The 21823-nt window shown below is 43.6% G+C and overlaps 1 protein-coding gene across 1 annotated transcript in view; it reads left to right on the top strand.

Moving 5' to 3' along the window:
• Window positions 1–387: 387 nt before the first annotated feature.
• LOC115123212 (ras-associating and dilute domain-containing protein-like) overlaps window positions 388–21823 on the top strand; it is a gene marked incomplete at its 3' end in the record, with an annotated part of 75405 nt that continues 53969 nt past the window's right edge. The window contains exons 1-5 of the mRNA XM_065016391.1: window positions 388–611; window positions 2238–2358; window positions 2937–3477; window positions 12257–12434; window positions 17504–17513. Coding sequence (XP_064872463.1) covers window positions 2269–2358; window positions 2937–3477; window positions 12257–12434; window positions 17504–17513 — 819 coding nt within the window. The remainder of the gene's footprint in view (window positions 612–2237; window positions 2359–2936; window positions 3478–12256; window positions 12435–17503; window positions 17514–21823) is intronic.

Raw genomic sequence — 21823 nt, 5'->3', positions numbered from 1 at the left:
TAAACCCCTACACCCTAAAACCCTACACCCTAAACCCCTACCCCTACATCCTGTACCCTTATACCCTAAACCCTTATACCCTAAACCCCTACATTCTAAACCCCACCATCCCGAACCCCTAAATCCTAAACTCCTACACCCTAAACCCCTATACCCTAAACCCTATACCCTAAACCCTATACCCTAAACCCCTATACCCTAAACCCCTATACCCTAAACCCATTTACCCTAAACCCCCATACCCTAAACCCTATACCCTAAACCCATTTACCCTAAACCCATTTACCCTAAACCCCTATACCCTAAACCCCTATACCGTAAACCCTTTACCCTAAACCCTAAACCCCTATACCCTAAACCCATTTACCCTAAACCCCTATACCCTAAACCCTAAACCCTATTCCCTAAACCATATACCCTGAACCCTATTCCGTAACCCCTATACTCTATTCCATATTCCCTAACCCCAATACCCTAAACCCTATACCCTAACCCCTATACGCTAGTCCCATACCCTACCCACACCCTATTCCCACACCCTACCCCTGTCCTATCACCTCATCCAGTACCCCAGCCTCTCTACCAGGGAGAAACCAGTCTACAGCGTCAAGGTAACACCACAACCATACTTCAACCATAACACAACATACTGCAACCTGAACACAACCATACTACCACGTTACAGCAACCATAACACAACATACTGCAACCTAAACACAACCAAACTATAACCTTACTGCAACCATAACACAACCATACTGTAATGTTACTATAACCTAACACAACCATACTGTAATGTTACTATAACCTAACACAACCATACTACAACCATAACACAACATACTGCAACCTGAACACAACCATACTACCACGTTACAGCAACCATAACACAACATACTGCAACCTAAACACAACCATACTATAATGTTACTATAACCTAAACACAACCAAACTATAACCTTACTACAACCGTAACACAACATACTGCAACCTAAACCCAACCATACTATAATGTTACTATAACCTAAACACAACCAAACTATAATGTTACTATAACCTAACACAACCATACTATAACCTTACTACAACCGTAACACAACATACTGCAACCTAAACCCAACCATACTATAATGTTACTATAACCTAAACCCAACCATACTATAATGTTACTATAACCTAACACAGCCATACTATAATGTTACTATAACCTAACACAACCACTATAACCTTACTGCAACCTAAACCCAACCATACTATAATGTTACTATAACCTAACACAACCATACTACAATCATAACACAACATACTGCAACCTAAACACAGCCATACTATAATGTTACTATAACCTAACACAACCACTATAACCTTACTGCAACCTAAACCCAACCATACTATAATGTTACTATAACCTAACACAACCATACTACAATCATAACACAACATACTGCAACCTAAACACAACCATACTATAATGTTACTATAACCTAACACAACCATACTATAACCTTACTACAACCGTAACACAACAAACTGCAACCTAAACCCAACCATACTATAATGTTACTATAACCTAAACCCAACATACTATAATGTTACTATAACCTAACACAACCACTATAACCTTACTGCAACCTAAACCCAACCATACTATAATGTTACTATAACCTAACACAGCCATACTATAATGTTACTATAACCTAACACAACCACTATAACCTTACTGCAGCCTAAACACAACCATACTATAATGTTACTATAACCTAACACAACCATAATATAATGTTACTATAACCTAACACAACCATACTACAATCATAACACAACATACTGCAACCTAAACACAACGATACTATAATGTTACAGCAACCATAACACACACACACACACACACACACACACACACACACACACACACACTGTCCTTATCTTAGTTCAGGGTGGTTAGGCTTCTAGTTTTTTCTTCCATAGTCTGTCTGTTTTACCTGATCACTGCCATAACTAACCTGACCCATTCTGTGTGTGTGTGTGTGTGTGTGTGTGTGTGAGCGTGTCCGTGTGTGTGTGTATGAGCGTGTGTGTGCGTGCGTGTGTATGTGTGCGTGTGTTTGTGTGCTTTCGCGTGCTCGTGCGTGTGTGTGTGAGCGTGTGTGTGTGAGCGTGTGTGTGTGTGCGTGTGTGTGTGTGAGAGAGCGTGTGTGTGTGTGTGTGTGTGTGTGTGTGTGTGTGTGTGTGTGTAGTTCTCCAGTACTAGCAGGTCCAGTCGTCATCATGTTCTATGGGTCGTCCTCTACCTCGGGGGCCTCCATGTCGCTGCCCTCCAAGAGCCGTCTCAAACGCCAGAGCAGAACTTTCACGCAGGTAGAATACACACCACACACACACACACACACACACACACACACACACACACACACACACACACGCTCACACACACACACACACACACACACACACACACACACACACACACACACACACACACACACACACACACACACACACACACACACACACACACACACACACTAACACACACCACACACACACTAACACACACCACACACACACTAACACACACACACACACACTAACACACACACACACACTAACACACACATACTAACACACACACACACTAACACACACACACACACTAACACACACACACTAACACACACACACACACACACTAACACACATACACACACTAACACACACATACTAACACACACACACACTAACACACACACACACACTAACACACACACACACACACACACACTAACACACACACACACACACACACACACACTAACACACACACACACACACACACACTAACACACACACACACACACACTAACACACACACACACACACTAACACACACACACACACACACCCCTATTTATTCAACTATCTCCTCCTTCTGGTAGGTTCTGTACCGGACTCTGAGTTACCGGGATCGTCCCCCGGCCGACCACATCTCCCGAGACCGCCGCTCCGTCACCGAACCCCCCGACGACGACCGTCCCCGTGACGACCCCGCGGAACTCTCCACCCAGAGCTCCGCCCCCGGCGTCCTGAAGATCTTCGGAGATGAGATCTGCGAGGGCGCCAACTACAAGTCCGTCCTCGCCACGCCCCGGTCCAGCGCACAGGAACTGGTCAAAGAGGCGCTGGAACGCTATTCGCTGAACAAAGCCTCCGCCCACTCCTACGTCCTCTGCGACGTGATAGGTCAGCTGGAGGGGGGAGGAGGTGGAGGTCAGGAGGGAGGAGAGGGGGAAGGAGTAGGACAGGGGGGAGGAGGGGGGTGGAGGACGGAGTGTCTGCGGGCGATGGGCGACAACGAGAAGCCGTTGTTGTTACAGGAACTATGGAAGCCCAGAGAGGGACATGCCAGGAGGTTTGAGCTGCGGAGGAGAGCGGAGGTAGAGGAGCTGAACGCTAAGGAGAAGGACACGGTTACTGCAGGTGAGTTTATACAGGGTCATTATACACACACACACACACACACACACACACACACACACACACACACACACACACACACACACACACACACACACCTCAATACTACAACAGTGGGAGATCAGATATCGTTTGGGTCAGGATTTTCCTCAGGTACCAACACTACCACTCTACATTAGTAGTAGTGATACCAACACTACCACTCTACATTAGTAGTAGTGATACCAACACTACCACTCTACATTAGTAGTAGTGATACCAACACTACCACTCTACATTAGTAGTAGTGATACCAACACTACCACTCTACATTAGTAGTAGTGGTACCAACACTACCACTCTACATTAGTAGTAGTGATACCAACACTACCACTCTACATTAGTAGTAGTGATACCAACACTACCACTCTACATTAGTAGTAGTGATACCAACACTACCACTCTACATTAGTAGTAGTGATACCAACACTACCACTCTACATTAGTAGTAGTGATACCAACACTACCACTCTACATTAGTAGTAGTGATACCAACACTACCACTCTACATTAGTAGTAGTGATACCAACACTACCACTCTACATTAGTAGTAGTGGTACCAACACTACCACTCTACATTAGTAGTCCGAAAATGTACAACCAGGAACAGATACAGCCCTTGGTTCACTCCAGACCTGACTGCCCTTGACCAGCACAAAAACATCCTGTGGTGTTCTGCATTAGCATCGAATAGCCCCCGTGATTTTCAACTTTTCAGGGAAGTTAGGAACCAATATACACAAGCAGTTAGGAAAGCTAAGGCTAAAGCCTTTTCAAACAGAAATGTGCATCCTGTAGCACAAACTGAAAAAGGTTCTGGGACACTGTAAAGTCCATGGAGAATAAGAGCACCTCCTCCTGGGACACTGTAAAGTCCATGGAGAATAAGAGCACCTCCTCCTGGGACACTGTAAAGTCCATGGAGAATAAGAGCACCTCCTCCTGGGACACTGTAAAGTCCATGGAGAATAAGAGCACCTCCTCCTGGGACACTGTAAAGTCCATGGAGAATAAGAGGACCTCCTCCTGGGACACTGTAAAGTCCATGGAGAATAAGAGCACCTCCTTCTGGGACACTGTAAAGTCCATGGAGAATAAGAGGACCTCCTCCTGGGACACTGTAAAGTCCATGGAGAATTAGAGCACCTCCTCCTGGGACACTGTAAAGTCCATGGAGAATAAGAGCACCTCCTCCTGGGACACTGTAAAGTCCATGGAGAATAAGAGGACCTCCTTCTGGGACACTGTAAAGTCCATGGAGAATAAGAACACCTCCTCCCAGCTGCCCACTGCACTGAGGCTAGGAGACACTGTAAAGTCCATGGAGAATAAGAGCACCTCCTCCCAGCTGCCCACTACACTGAGGCTCAGAAACACTGTCACCACCGATAAATCCACCATAATTGAGAACTTCACTTCCATTTTTCTGTTGCTGGCCATGCTTTCCACCTGGCTACCCCGACCCCGACCCCTACCCCTACCCCGGTCAACTGCCCTGCACCCCCCACAGCAACTCGCCCACCCCTCCCTCACTTCTACTTCACCCATATACATTCAGCTGATGTTCTGAAAGAGCTGCAAAATCTGACTCCTACAAATCAGCTGGGCTAGACAATCTGGACCATCTCTTTCTAACCCCTATGACTAGCCTGTTCAACCTCTCTTTGGTATCGTCTGAGATTCCCGAAAGATTGGAAAGCTGCCACGGTCATCCCCCTCTTCAAAGGGGGAGACACTCTAGACCCAAACTGCTACAGACCTATATCTATCCTTCCCTGCCTTTCTAAGGTCTTCGAAAGCCAAGTTAACAATTGCTTGCTCTTAAATGCAAGTAAAACTAAATGCATGCTTTTCAACCCACCACTCTGACCTGTATGCTGTCGTTGGCTGGCCCTCGCTTCATACTTGTTGCCAAACCCACTGGCTCCAGGTCATCTATAAGTCTCTGCTAGGCGAAACACCGCCTTATCTCAGTTCACTGGTCACCATAGCAGCACCCACCCATAGCACGCGCTCCAGCAGGTATATTTCACTGGTCAGCCCCAAAGCCAATTCTTCCTTTGGCCGCCTTTCCTTCCAGTTCTCTGCTGCCAATGACTGGAACGAACTGCAAAAAATCGCTGAAGCTGGAGACTTATATCTCCCTCACTAACTTCAAGCACCAGCTGTCAGAGCAGCTCACAGATCATTGCACCTGTACATAGCCCATCTGTAAATTGCCCTTCCAACTACCTCATCCCCATACTGTATTTATTTATTTATTTTGCTCCTTTGCACCCCAGTATCTCTACTTGCACATTCATCTTCTTCACATCTTTCACTCCAGTGTTTAATTTCTATATTGTAATTACCTCGCCACTATGGCCTATTGAATTGCCTTTACCTCCCTTATCTCACCTCATTTGCACACACTGTATATAGACCTTGTTTTCCTATTGTGTTATTGACTGTACGTTTGTTTATGTGTAACTATGTGTTGTTGTATGTGTCGAACTGCTTTGCTTTATCTTGGCCAGGTCGCAGTTGTAAATGAGAACTTGTTCTCAACTGGCCTACCTGGTTAAATAAAGGTGAAATATATATATATATATATATATATATATTAAACAAATCGTATCTAGGCAACAACAAGGAGGATGTCTCTGACAGTCTATAGTGTTGGAAATCTCAGACCTTGGAGCATCGTTCCTAGGCAACAAATAAGGTCTGGGGGAAGATGTCTCTGACATTTCCAAATGTAAGTAAAAATTGCTCCGGGGAAGGTTCTCTTCAAACAGACAAGTCTCACAACAAATCACACATCTGTGTAGGCGGGGCCGAAAATGCTGGTGGGAATTGTGCTCATGTTTAACTATGGCAACAAGCTGATAGGGCAGTGACATTACTGGTGACTTGCTTCGCGTTTCCTACTCTTCCTTTCTGTCCCAACTGATGCACACCTTGTACAGAATTGTTAAACTGGAGCATTGGCACACTGCCGGAAGCAACCCGTCTGTCTAGAGAGACTAGTGACCCGTCTATCTGGAGAGACTAGTGACCCATCTGTCTGGAGAGACTAGTGACCCGTCTATCTGGAGCGACTAGTGACCCATCTGTCTGGAGAGACTAGTGACCCTTCTGTCTGGAGAGACTAGTGACCCATCTGTCTGGAGAGACTAGTGACCCTTCTGTCTGGAGAGACTAGTGACCCATCTGTCTGGAGAGACTAGTGACCCTTCTGTCTGGAGAGACTAGTGACCCGTCTATCTGGAGAGACTAGTGACCCGTCTGTCTGGAGAGACTAGTGACCCTTCTGTCTGGAGAGACTAGTGACCCATCTGTCTGGAGAGACTAGTGACCCTTCTGACTGGAGAGACTAGTGAACCGTCTATCTGGAGAGACTAGTGACCCGTCTATCTGGAGAGACTAGTGACCCGTCTATCTGGAGAGACTAGTGACCCTTCTGTCTGGAGAGACTAGTGACCCGTCTGTCTGGAGGGACTAGTGACCCGTCTGTCTAGAGAGACTAGTGACCCGTCTGTCTAGAGAGACTAGTGACCCGTCTATCTGGAGAGACTAGTGACCCGTCTATCTGGAGAGACTAGTGACCCTTCTGTCTGGAGAGACTAGTGACCCGTCTGTCTGGAGGGACTAGTGACCCGTCTGTCTGGAGAGACTGGAGAGACTAGTGACCCATCTGTCTGGAGAGACTAGTGACCCATCTGTCTGGAGAGACTAGTGACCCTTCTGTCTGGAGAGACTAGTGACCCATCTGTCTGGAGAGACTAGTGACCCTTCTGTCTGGAGAGACTAGTGACCCATCTGTCTGGAGAGACTAGTGACCCATCTGTCTGGAGAGACTAGTGACCCATCTGTCTGGAGAGACTAGTGACCCTTCTGTCTGGAGAGACGAGTGACCCATCTGTCTGGAGAGACTAGTGACCCTTCTGTCTGGAGAGACTAGTGACCCATCTGTCTGGAGAGACTAGTGACCAGTCTGTCTGGAGAGACTAGTGACCCATCTGTCTGGAGAGACTAGTGACCAGTCTGTCTGGAGAGACTAGTGACCCATCTGACTGGAGAGACTGGAGAGACTGGAGAGACTAGTGACCCGTCTGTCTGGAGAGACTAGTGACCCGTCTGTCTGGAGAGACTAGTGACCCATCTGACTGGAGAGACTGGAGAGACTAGTGACCCGTCTGTCTGGAGAGACTAGTGACCCGTCTGTCTGGAGAGACTAGTGACCCGTCTGTCTGGAGAGACTAGTGACCCGTCTGACTGGAGAGACTGGAGAGACTAGTGACCCGTCTGTCTGGAGAGACTAGTGACCCGTCTGTCTGGAGAGACTAGTGACCCGTCTGTCTGGAGAGACTAGTGACCCGTCTGTCTGGAGAGACTAGTGACCCATCTGACTGGAGAGACTGGAGAGACTGGAGAGACTAGTGACCCGTCTGTCTGGAGAGACTAGTGACCCATCTGTCTAGAGAGACTAGTGACCCGTCTGTCTGGAGAGACTAGTGACCCATCTGTCTGGAGAGACTAGTGACCCTTCTGTCTGGAGAGACTAGTGACCCATCTGTCTGGAGAGACTAGTGACCAGTCTGTCTGGAGAGACTAGTGACCCATCTGTCTGGAGAGACTAGTGACCAGTCTGTCTGGAGAGACTAGTGACCCATCTGACTGGAGAGACTGGAGAGACTAGTGACCCGTCTGTCTGGAGAGACTAGTGACCCGTCTGTCTGGAGAGACTAGTGACCCGTCTGTCTGGAGAGACTAGTGACCAGTCTGTCTGGAGAGACTAGTGACCCGTCTGTCTGGAGAGACTGGAGAGACTAGTGACCCGTCTGTCTGGAGAGACTAGTGACCCGTCTGTCTGGAGAGACTAGTGACCCATCTGTCTGGAGAGACTAGTGACCCATCTGTCTGGAGAAACTAGTGACCCATCTGTCTGGAGAGACTAGTGACCCATCTGACTGGAGAGACTAGTGACCCGTCTCTCTGGAGAGACTAGTAACCAGTCTGTCTGGAGAGACTAATGACCAGTCTGTCTGGAGAGACTAGTGACCTGTCTGTCTGGAGAGACTAGTGACCAGTCTGTCTGGAGAGACTAGTGACCCGTCTGTCTGGAGAGACTAGTGACCCATCTGTCTGGAGAGACTAGTGACCCGTCTGTCTGGAGAGACTAGTAACCCATCTGTCTGGAGAGATTAGTGACCCGTCTGTCTGGAGAGACTAGTAACCCATCTGTCTGGAGAGACTAGTGACTCGTCTGTCTAGAGAGACTGGAGAGACTAGTGACCAGTCTGTCTGGAGAGACTAGTGACCCGTCTCGTCTGTCTGGAGAAATTAGTGACCCGTCTGTCTGGAGAGACTAGTGACCCGTCTGTCTGGAGAGACTAGTGACCCATCTGACTGGAGAGACTAGTGACCCGTCTCTCTGGAGAGACTAGTGACCCATCTGTCTGGAGAGACTAGTGACCCATCTGTCTGGAGAGACTAGTGACCCGTCTGTCTGGAGAGACTAGTGACCAGTCTGACTGGAGAGACTAGTGACCCGTCTGTCTGGAGAGACTAGTGACCCATCTGTCTAGAGAGACTAGTGACCCGTCTGTCTAGAGAGACTAGTGACCCATCTGTCTAGAGAGACTAGTGACCCGTCTGTCTAGAGAGACTAGTGACCCGTCTGTCTGGAGAGACTAGTGACCCATCTGTCTGGAGAGACTAGTGATCCGTCTGTCTGGAGAGACTAGTGACCCATCTGACTGGAGAGACTAGTGACCAGTCTGTCTGGAGAGACTAGTGACCCATCTGTCTAGAGAGACTAGTGACCCGTCTTTCTGGAGAGACTAGTGACCCGTCTGTCTGGAGAGACTAGTGACCCGTCTGTCTAGAGAGACTGGAGAGACTGGAGAGACTAGTGACCAGTCTGTCTGGAGAGACTAGTGACCCGTCTGTCTAGAGAGACTAGTGACCCGTCTGTCTGGAGAGACTAGTGACCCATCTGTCTGGAGAGACTAGTGACCCATCTGTCTAGAGAGACTAGTGACCCGTCTGTCTAGAGAGACTAGTGACCCGTCTGTCTGGAGAGACTAGTGACCCGTCTGTCTGGAGAGACTGGAGAGACTAGTGACCCATCTGTCTGGAGAGACTGGAGAGACTAGTGACCCATCTGTCTGGAGAGACTAATGACCCATCTGTCTGGAGAGACTAGTGACCCATCTGTCTGGAGAGACTAGTGACCCATCTGTCTGGAGAGACTAGTGACCCATCTGTCTGGAGAGACTAGTGACCCATCTGTCTAGTCAGTCTAGGATACATCAGTGTTAGAGGATTGGAGAGACTAGTGACCCATCTGTCTAGTCAGTCTAGGATACATCAGTGTTAGAGGATTGGAGAGACTAGTGACCCATCTGTCTAGTCAGTCTAGGATACATCAGTGTTAGAGGATTGGAGAGACTAGTGACCCATCTGTCTAGTCAGTCTAGGATACATCAGTGTTAGAGGATTGGAGAGACTAGTGACCCATCTGTCTAGTCAGTCTAGGATACATCAGTGTTAGAGGATTGGAGAGACTAGTGACCCATCTGTCTAGTCAGTCTAGGATACATCAGTGTTAGAGGATTGGAGAGACTAGTGACCCATCTGTCTAGTCAGTCTAGGATACATCAGTGTTAGAGGATTGGAGAGACTAGTGACCCATCTGTCTAGTCAGTCTAGGATACATCAGTGTTAGAGGATTGGAGAGACTAGTGACCCATCTGTCTAGTCAGTCTAGGATACATCATTGTTAGAGGATTGGAGAGACTAGTGACCAGTCTGTCTGGAGAGACTAGTGACCCGTCTGTCTAGAGAGACTAGTGACCCATCTGTCTAGTCAGTCTAGGATACATCAGTGTTAGAGGATTGGAGAGACTGGTGACCCGTCTGTCTAGTCAGTCTAGGATACATCAGTGTTAGAGGATTGGAGGGACTAGTGACCCATCTGTCTAGTCAGTCTAGGATACATCAGTGTTAGAGGATTGGAGAGACTAGTGACCCATCTGTCTAGTCAGTCTAGGATACATCAGTGTTAGAGGATTGGAGAGACTAGTGACCCATCTGTCTAGTCAGTCTAGGATACATCAGTGTTAGAGGATTGGAGAGACTAGTGACCCATCTGTCTAGTCAGTCTAGGATACATCAGTGTTAGAGGATTGGAGGGACTAGTGACCCATCTGTCTAGTCAGTCTAGGATACATCAGTGTTAGAGGATTGGAGAGACTAGTGACCCATCTGTCTAGTCAGTCTAGGATACATCAGTGTTAGAGGATTGGAGAGACTAGTGACCCATCTGTCTAGTCAGTCTAGGATACATCAGTGTTAGAGGATTGGAGAGACTAGTGACCCATCTGTCTAGTCAGTCTAGGATACATCAGTGTTAGAGGATTGGAGAGACTAGTGACCCATCTGTCTAGTCAGTCTAGGATACATCAGTGTTAGAGGATTGGAGAGACTGGTGACCCGTCTGTCTAGTCAGTCTAGGATACATCAGTGTTAGAGGATTGGAGAGACTAGTGACCCATCTGTCTAGTCAGTCTAGGATACATCAGTGTTAGAGGATTGGAGAGACTAGTGACTCATCTGTCTAGTCAGTCTAGGATACATCAGTGTTAGAGGATTGACATGAGCAATGTGGCAGCGTACGTTTGATCAGTGACTTTTACATGGATTTAATACACAGATAGATTCAACTTGCAACCTTCCCGAACACACAGCAGTAACAGTTCAGTCATCATAGCACTAACACACTCCTCCACGCCCATCCTATCCCTCCTCTCTCTATGTTACAGTGTTCATGGAAATACTGTATACTGACTCGGCTCCGGGTGCTGGCTAGCAGGGTGTGTGTATACCAGTGATGTACTGTATACTGACTCGGCTCTGGGTGCTGGCTAGCAGGGTGTGTGTATACCAGTGATGTACTGTATACTGACTCGGCTCAGTATACAGTAAGTCCGGAAAGCTAAGTAGGGCCGGAAAGCTAAGTAAGGCCGGAAAGCTAAGTACGGCCGGAAAGCTAAGTACGGCCGGAAAGCTAAGTACGGCCGGAAAGCTAAGTACGGCCGGAAAGCTAAGTAAGGCCGGAAAGCTAAGTACGGCCGGAAAGCTAAGTAAGGTCAGAAAGCTAGGTAAGGTCAGAAAGCTAAGTAAGGCCAGAAAGCTAAGTACGGCCAGAAAGCTAAGTAAGGCCAGAAAGCTAAGTATGGCCGGAAAGCTAAGTAGGGCCGGAAAGCTAAGTGGGGCCGGAAAGCTAAGTATGGCCAGAAAGCTAAGTGGGGCCGGAAAGCTAAGTGGGGCCGGAAAGCTAAGTGGGGCCGGAAAGATAAGTGGGGCCGGAAAGCTAAGTGGGGCCGGAAAGCTAAGTGGGGCCGGAAAGCTAAGTATGGCCAGAAAGCTAAGTGGGGCCGGAAAGCTAAGTGGGGCCGGAAAGCTAAGTGGGGCCAGAAAGCTAAGCTAAGTGTCACAGCGCTGAGTTAACGGATAAGGTGCTCACCAAACTATGTTGCCAAACCTTACTACTTAAAGGGGGAATGCACTATGCTTATCGTGTTCACTCACACACACCCACACGCCAGCACCACAGACCCTTAGTGTGTTTTTCTAACAAACCAAATCCGTGTTCTCTTTAGCGTGTTCTTAGCATGTGCATGCCAGACTGTACCATGTATGTGTAGTGTCTGGGGGGTGTTTCTGAGACACCCCTCTCTGCCCTGTCCTTCCGTAGGACCCAAAACACCCCCCTTCCTCGCAGCCCTAATGGTCCGGTCTGGCCTAGGTAGAATCATCTCCTCCCCTCTGCGTTCCGGCCGGGTGGTACAGCCCAACACCCCTGGCTCTAAAGGTGGGCGTGGCCGGGTGGTACAGCCCAACACCCCTGGCTCTAAAGGTGGGCGTGGCCACAGGTAGGGTGTCTGTCACCTGTCACCTGGCTGTCTGTCTGTCATCACCCACGGAGACCATCTGGAACGGCTCGAGAACCCCCCCTTCACCCTCCCCATCCGCGCCCCCCTCCCTCCGCCTCCGCCTCCCAAACCCTGTCAACCCATCCACAACATCACTACATTCTACAGCTCAGGACCACATTCTACAGGACCACATTCTACAGCTCAGTGTATATAGGACATCCATCTACAGTGGCCATCTGACAAAGATTCTGTCTCCGTGTTATGTGGTTGCTGTGGGTCTTGTCTCTGTGTTATGTGGTTGCTATGGGTCTTGTCTCTGTGTTATGTGGTCGCTATGGGTCTTGTCTCTGTGTTATGTGGTTGCTATGGGTCTTGTCTCCGTGTTATGTGGTTGCTGTGTGTCTTTTCTCTGTGTTATGTGGTTGCTATGGGTCTTGTCTCTGTGTTATGTGGATGCTATGGGTCTTGCCTCTGTGTTATGTGGTTGCTATGGGTCTTGTCTCTGTGTTATGTGGTTGCTATGGGTCTTGTCTCTGTGTTTTGTGGTTGCTATGGGTCTTGTCTCTGTGTTTTGTGGTTGCTATGGGTCTTGTCTCTGTGTTATGTGGTTGCTATGGGTCTTGTCTCTGTGTTATGTGGTTGCTATGGGTCTTGTCTCTGAGTTTTGTGGTTGCTATGGGTCTTGTCTCTGTGTTTTGTGGTTGCTATGGGTCGCTCTGTGTTATGTGGTTGCTGTGGGTCTTGTCTCTGTGTTATGTGGTTGCTGTGGGTCTTGTCTCTGTGTTATGTGGTTGCTGAGGGTCTTGTCTCTGTGTTATATGGTTGCTATGGGTCTGGCCTCTGCGGTTGCTGTGGGTCTTGTCTCTGTGTTATGTGGTTGCTATGAGTCGCTCTGTGTTATGTGGTAGCTGTGGGTCTTGTCTCTGTGTTATGTGGTTGCTGTGGGTCTTGTATCAGTGTTATGTGGTTGCTATGGGTCTTGTCTCTGTGTTATGTGGTTGCTGTGGGTCTTGTCTCTGTGTTATGTGGTTGCTGTGGGTCTTGTCTCTGTGTTATATGGTTGCTATGGGTCTGGCCTCTGTGGTTGCTGTGGGTCTTGTCTCTGTGTTATGTGGTTGCTATGGGTCTTGTCTCTGTGTTATATGGTTGCTATGGGTCTGGCCTCTGTGGTTGCTGTGGGTCTTGTCTCTGTGTTATGTGGTTGCTATGGGTCACTCTGTGTTATGTGGTAGCTGTGGGTCTTGTCTCTGTGTTATGTGGTTGCTATGGGTCTTGTCTCTGTGTTATGTGGTTGCTATGGGTCTTGCTCTGTGTTATGTGGTTGCTATGGGTTGCTGCTTGTCTCTGTGTTATGTGGTTGCTGTGGGTCTTGTCTCTGTGTTATGTGGTTGCTATGGGTCTTGTCTCTGTGTTATGTGGTTGCTATGGGTCTTGTCTCTGTGTTATGTGGTTGCTATGGGTCTTGTCTCTGTGTTATGTGGTTTGCTCTGTGTTATGTGGTTGCTATGGGTCGCTCTGTGTTATGTGGTTGCTGTGGGTCTTGTCTCTGTGTTATGTGGTTGCTATGGGTCTTGTCTCTGTGTTATGTGGTTGCTATGGGTCTTGTCTCTGTGTGGATGTTGCTGTGGGTCTTGTCCATGTGTTCACTCACTTGCTCTGTGGTTGCTGTGGGTCTTGTCTCTGATTCATGTGGTTTATCTGATTCTTCTAGTCTGTCTGTCTCCTGATTCACCTGATGTAACCCTTGCTCCTCTCTGTCTGTGATATCAACGCCCATGGCTAGCTGTGAAGTCTTGTCTCTGTGTTAGGAACAGAACTAAAGTGTTATGTGGTACCTATGGGGCTTGTCTCTGTGTTAGTGAGACCTGTGGGTCTTGTCTCTGTATGTGGTTGCTGTGGGTCTTGTCTCTGTGTTATGTGGTTGCTGGGACTCTTGTCTCCATGTTATGTGGTTGCTGTGTCTCTCTGTGTTATGTGGTTGCTATGGGGCTTGTCTCTGTGTTATGTACTGTGGGTCTTGTCTCTGTGTTATGTGGTTGCTGAGGGTCTTGTCTCTGTGTTAATATTGCTACTCTGGCCTCTCGGTTGCTGTGGGTCTTGTCTCTGTGTTATGTGGTTGCTGGGTCTCTACTGACCAGTCTAGCTGTGGGTCTTGTCTCTGTGTTATGTGGTTATAACTATCAGTATTACTACTACTAGGTCTTGTCTCTGTGTTATGTGTTGCTGTGGGTCTTGTCTCTGTTTATATTTAACTATTACTCTGGCCTCTGTGGTTGCTGTGGGTCTTGTCTCTGTGTTATACTATTGCTATGGGTCTTGTCTCTACTATTATATGGTATGCTATGGGTACTATCCTCTGTTACTATTACTGTTATTACTCTTGTCTACTGTGTTATGTTACTACTATTCACTAACTGTTACTTATGTATAGCTATTATACTACTTGTCTCTGTGTTAACTATTACTACTATTACTACTGTGTAACTATTACTATTTGCTATTACTACTATTTATATGGTTACTATGGGTAACTATGTACTATATTATAACTATTACTACTATTTATATGGTTGCTATTATCTGTGTATGTATAACTATTACTACTATTATACTATTATATGGGTACTACTGTATTATGTGGTTGCTATTACTCTATTATAACTATTACTACTATTATAACTACTATTATAACTATTACTACTATTATGCTATTACTACTATTTAACTATTGCTACTTGTCTCTGTGTTATAACTATTACTGCTATTTGTCTATTACTATATGGTACTGCTGTTATCTTGTCTCTGTTTACTATTGCTGAGGGTCTTGTCTCTATGTTATATGGTTGCTATGGGTCTAACTATTGTTACTATTTAACTGTTACTCTTGTCTCTATTATATGTGGTTGCTATGGGTCTTGCTTACTACTATTATAACTATTTGCTGTGGGTCTTGTACTCTATTTATGTTATAACTATGGGTCTTGTCTCTGTATTATGTGGTTGCTATGGGTCTTGTCTCTGTGTTATGTGGTTGCTATTACTCTTGTCTCTGTGTTATGTGGTTACTACTCTGGCCTGTACTATGTGTAACTGTGGGTCTACTATTATAACTATGTGGTTGCTATTATAACTATTTACTATTATAACTTGTCTCTGTGTTATGTGGTTGCTATTATAACTTGTACTACTATTATTATGTGGTTGCTATGGGTCTATTACTCTGTGTAACTATGTACTATTATAACTATGGGTCTTGTCTCTGTGTTATGTGGTTGCTATTACTACTTGTCTCTGTGTTATGTGGTTGCTATATTATAACTATTTATGTGGTTGCTGTGGGTCTTGTCTATTACTGTATTATGTATTTGCTATTATCTTGTCTATTGTACTCTTGTCTCCTGTTATGTATTTGCTGTGGGTCTTGTTATGTGGTTGCTATTACTATGTTATAACTATTGTGGGTCTTGTCTGATGGAGCTTGTAACTATTACTTGTCTCTAACTATTATAACTGGTTGCTATATTCTGGCTATCTATTATAACTGCTGTGGGTCTTGTCTCTGTGTTATGTATTGCTATTACTACTGTGTTATGTACTAGCTGTATAACTTGTCTCTGTGTTAACTATTGCTGTGGGTCTTGTATCAGTGTTATGGGTTATATTATATAACTATGTCTCTGGTTATTCCAGGTTGCTGTGGGTCTTGTCTCTGTATTATATAACTTGCTAGGGTCTGGCCTCTGTTTGCTGTGGGTCTTGTCTCTGTGTTATGTGGTTATATTTGTCTCTATAGCTAGGGTCTGGCTCTATTTGCTGTGGGTCTTGTCTCTGTGTTATGTGGTTAACTATCCAGTCACTCTGTGTTATTCCAGGTAGCTGTACTTGTTGGTGTTATGTTATATAACTATAGGGCTCTATTCTGTGTTATGCTTGCTATGGCTCTATTCCAGTTATGCTGTTGCTATTGGGTTATCTTATATGTGGTTGCTATGGGTCGCTCTGTGTTATGTGGTTGCTATGGGTGCTCTGTGTTATGTGGTTGCTATGGGTCCAGCTCTGGCTTATTCCAGGAGCTGCTCTGTTGTTATGTGGTTGCAGGGTCTAGCTGTTATGTGGTTATTCTGGTTATGCTGTGGGTCTTGTCTCTGTGTTATATGGTTGCTATCCAGGCTTGTCTCTATTTATGAGCTTGCTGTGGGTCTTGTCTCTAACTTATGGCTCTATTTGCAGAGGTCTTGTCTCTTGTGTTATATGGTTGCTATGGGTCTGGCTGGCTCTATTCCAGGAGCTGTGGGTCTTGTCTTGTGTTATGTAACTTGCTATGGCTCTCTGTTCTGTGGGTCTTGTATCAGTGTTATGTATATATCTTGTCTCTGTGTTATTCCAGGAGCTGTACATCTTGTCTTATATTATATAACTATGCAGCTGGCTGGCTCTGTGTTATGTGGTTGCTATGTTGGGTTGTTTATATAACTTGCTATGGGTCACTCTGTGTTATGTGGTTGCTATTATATAACTATCAGCTCTTCGTGTTATGTGGTTGCTATGGGTAACTCTGTGTTATGTGGTTGCTATGGGTCTGGCTCTGTGTTAGGAGCTGTACATGTTGGGTTTATATTTATAACTATCCAGCTATGGGTGCACTCTGTTTATGTGGTTGCTATGGGTCGTCTGTGTTATATTATATAACTATCCAGCTAGCTGGCTCTATTCCAGCTCTCTGTTATGTTATTGCTATCCAGCTAGCTGGCTCTGTTTAGGTGGTTGCTGTGGGTTATATCTGTGTTATGTGGTTGCTATTCCAGGAGCTTGTCTCTGTGTTGGGTTATATCTTGTCTCTGTGTTATGTGGTTGCTGAGGGTCTTGTCTCTGTGTTATATGGTTGCTATGGGTCTGGCCTCTGCGCTTGCTGTTGGGTTTGTCTCTATAACTATGTGGTTATTCTAGGAGCTCTGTGTTATGTGGTATAACTGTCCAGCTAGCTTGTCTCTGTGTTATGTGGTTGCTGTGGGTCTTGTATTATGTTATGTGGTTGCTATGGCTCTTGTCTCTGTGTTATGTTCCAGGTTGCTGTGGGTCTTGTCTCTGTGTTATGTGGCTCTTCCAGGGTCTTGTCTCTGTGTTATATTTATAACTATCCAGGCCTCTGTGGTTGCTGTGGGTCTTGTCTCTGTGTTATGTGGCTGCTATTCCAGGGTCTTGTCTCTTGGGTTATATTATATTGCTATCCAGCTAGCCTCTCTATTCCAGGAGCTTGTTGGGTTATGTTATTGCTATCAGCTAGCTGGCTCTATTCCAGGAGCTGTAGCTGTTGGGTTATTGTATAACTATCCAGCTAGCTGGCTTATTCCAGGAGCTGTACGCTTGTGTTATATTATATAACTATGGGTAGCTGGCTCTATTTATGTGGTTGCTATGGGTGTTGGGTTATATTATATAACTATCCAGCTAGCTGGCTCTATTCCAGGAGCTGTATGGGTTGGCTCTGTATTATATAACTATCCAGCTAGCTGGCTTACTATTCCAGGAGCTGTACGCTCTGTGTTATATAACTATCCAGCTAGTTATGTGGCTCTATTCCAGGAGTTATGTGGTTGTTGGGGTATGTTATGTGGTTGTTATGGGTCTTGTCTCTGTGTTATGTGGTTGCTATGGGTCCTCTGTGTTATATTATATAACTATCCAGCTCTGTGTTATTAGGAGCTGCTCTGTGTGGATGTTGGGTTATATTATATAACTATCCAGCTAGCTGGCTCTATTCCAGGATTCTCAGGTTTATTGATTCTTCTAGTCTGTCTGTTATGATTCACCTGATTCACTAACCCTCTTGGGTTCTCTCTAGATATAACTATCCAGCTAGCTGGCTCTATTCAGAGGTACATGTTGGGTTAAATTAACTAACTATCCAGCTAGCTGGCTCTATTCCAGGAGCTGTACGCTCCTATATTATCTAACTATAGCTATGGCTACTATTACTACCACTACTAATGGAACTATGACATAACTACTATTAGACCAGTCTCATTCCAGGTACACGACATTATTAGACTGGCTCTATTCCAGGAGCTATATTATATAACTATTAGCTAGCTGGCTCTATTCCAGGAGCTGTATTATAACTATTATATTATATAAGCTAGCTATTACTACTCTATTCCAGGAGCTTATAACTATATAACTATCTATTATAATTATTAACTATCCAGCTAGCTACTCTATTCCAACTATTACTACTGTTGGGTTATATTATATAACTATTACTACTATTACTCTATTATAACAGGAGCTACTATTTATATTATATAACTATCTAGCTAACTGGCTCTATTCCAGGAGCTGTACTGTTATTATATTATATAACTATCCAGCTACTATTATAACTATTCCAGGACTATTACTACTGTTATTATATTATATAACTATCCAGCTAGCTGGCTCTATTCCAGGAGCTGTTACTACTATTATTATTATACTATATAACTATTACTATTATATAACTTATCCAGCTAGCTATTCCAGGAGCTGTTGGGTTATAACTATTAACTATCTATTACTACTATTAGGAGCTATTTGGGTTATACTACTATTATAACTATTAGCTAGCTACTCTATTATAAGCTATTTACTACTATTATTATAACTATTACTACTATTACTACTATAGCTATTATAACTATTACTACTATTATAACTATTACTACTATTACTACTATTACTATTAGCTACTACTATTATAACTATTATATAACTATAGCTATTACTACTATTATAACTATTACTACTATTACTATTATATAACTATTACTACTATTATAACTATTACTACTATTATAACTATTACTATATTACTACTATTACTACTATTATAACTATTACTACTATTATAACTATTACTACTATTATATATTATAACTATTACTACATTATAACTCTATTCCAGGAGCTATTACTACTGTTGGGTTATATTATAAACTATTACAGCTAGCTGGCTACTATTATAACTATTACTGTTGGGTTATATTATATAACTATTAGCTACTCTATTCCAGGACTATTACTACTATTATATTATTATAACTATCCAGCTAACTATTACTCTATTCCAGGAGCTACTGTTGGGTTATATTATATAACTATTACTACTATTATTCCAAGCTATTACTTATATTATATAACTATTAGCTAGCTGGCTTATTCCAACTATTATACTATTATATAACTATTATAACTATTACTACTGTTGGGTTACTATTATATAACTATCCAGCTACTGGCTACTATTCCAGGAGCTGTTACATGTTGGGTTATATTATATAACTATCTAGCTAGCTGGCTCTATTCCAGGAGCTGTACATGTTGGGTTATATTATTATAACTATTACTACTATTATAACTATTCCAACTATTACTGTTATTATATTATATAACTATCCAGCTAGCTGGCTCTATTCCAGGATTATAACTGTTGGGTTATATTATATAACTATTACAGCTATTACTCTATTCCAGGAGCTATAACTATTGGGTACTATTATATTATATAACTATTACAGCTAGCTGGCTCTATTATAACTATTGTTGGGTTATATTATATATATTATATTACTACTATTAGGAGCTACTGGGTTATAACTATTACAGCTATTATAACTCTATTCCAGGAGCTATTATAACTGTTGGGTTATATTATAACTAACTATCCAGCTATGGCTCTATTCCACTGTTACATATTATAACTATTATAACTTATATATATAACTAAGCTATTATAACTATTACTGTTATTTGGGTTATATTATATAACTATCCAGCTAGCTGGCTCTATTCCAGGAGCTGTATTTATAACTATCTAGCTTATATTTATATAACTATAAGCTAGCTGGCTCTATTCCAGGAGCTGTTACATGTTATTACTATTATATAACTATCCAGCTACTATTATCTATTCCAGGAGCTGTACTATTGGGTACTATATAACTATAACTATTAGCTAGCTATTATAACTCTATTCCAGGAACTGTTACATGTTATTATATTATAACTATTACAGCTAGCTGGCTCTATTCCAGGAGCTGTTATAACTATTATATTATATAACTATCCAGCTAGCTGGCTCTATTCCAGGAGCTGTTAGATGTTATATTATATAACTATTACAGCTATGGCTCTATTCCAGGAGCTGTTGTTGGGTTATATTATATAACTATCCAGCTAGCTGGCTCTATTCCAGGAGCTGTTACATGTTGGGTTATATTATATAACTACTATTATAGCTATTGGCTCTATTAGGAACTATTACTACTATTAGAAGCTATAATATTATAACTATTAGCTAGCTGGCTTATTCCAGGAGCTATTACTACTATTATATTATAACTATCCAGCTAGCTGGCTCTATTCCAGGAACTGTTGGGTTATATTATAACTATTAGCTAGCTGGCTCTATTCCAGAGCTATTTGGGTTATATTATAACTATTAGCTGGCTATTCCAGGAACTGTACATGTTGGGTTATATTATATAACTATCCAGCTACTATTATCTATTATATTATATAACTATCCAGCTATTACTACTATTATTACTATTATATATAACTATCAACTAGCTGGCTCTATTCCAGAACTATTACGTGTTATTACTACTATTATAACTATCCAGCTACTATTGGCTCTATTCCAGGAGCTGTTAATTATATTATATATTACTATTATAACTATTACTCTATTCCAGGAGCTGTTACTGTTATTATATTAACTATCCAGCTAGCTGGCTATTATAGGAGCTGTTGTTGGGTTATATATTATACTATCCAGCTATTACTCTATTCCAGGAGCTGTACAATTGGGTTATATTATAACTATACTAAGCTAGCTGGCTCTATTCCAGGAGCTATTACTGTTATTATATTATTATAACTATCCAGCTAGCTGGCTCTATTCCAGGAGCTGTTGTTAACTTTATATTATATAACTATCCAGCTATTACTCTATTCCAGGAGCTGTTACTATATTATAACTATTACTACTATTACTACTATTATAACTAGCTACTACTATTATAACTAGCTAGGAGCTGTTCACTGTACATGTTGGGTTATATTATATAACTATCCAGCTAGCTGGCTCTATTCCAGGAGCTGTTACATGTTACTACTTATATTATATAACTATTAGCTAGCTACTCTATTCCAGGAGCTGTTGGGTATATTATATAACTATTACTACTCTATTCCAGGAGCTTATTATACTATTAACTACAGCTAGCTGGCTCTATTCCACTACTGTTGGGTTATATTATATAACTATCCAGCTAGCTGGCTCTATTCCAGGAGCTATTATTATATTATATAACTATAACTAGCTGGCTACTATTATAACTATTACT

The sequence above is a fragment of the Oncorhynchus nerka genome, unplaced genomic scaffold (assembly GCF_034236695.1).
Source record: "Oncorhynchus nerka isolate Pitt River unplaced genomic scaffold, Oner_Uvic_2.0 unplaced_scaffold_1001, whole genome shotgun sequence".
NCBI classification, from domain to species: domain Eukaryota; kingdom Metazoa; phylum Chordata; class Actinopteri; order Salmoniformes; family Salmonidae; genus Oncorhynchus; species Oncorhynchus nerka.
The sequence above is the reverse complement of the archived record's forward strand: the minus strand, read 5'-3'. Positions and strand labels throughout refer to the sequence as shown.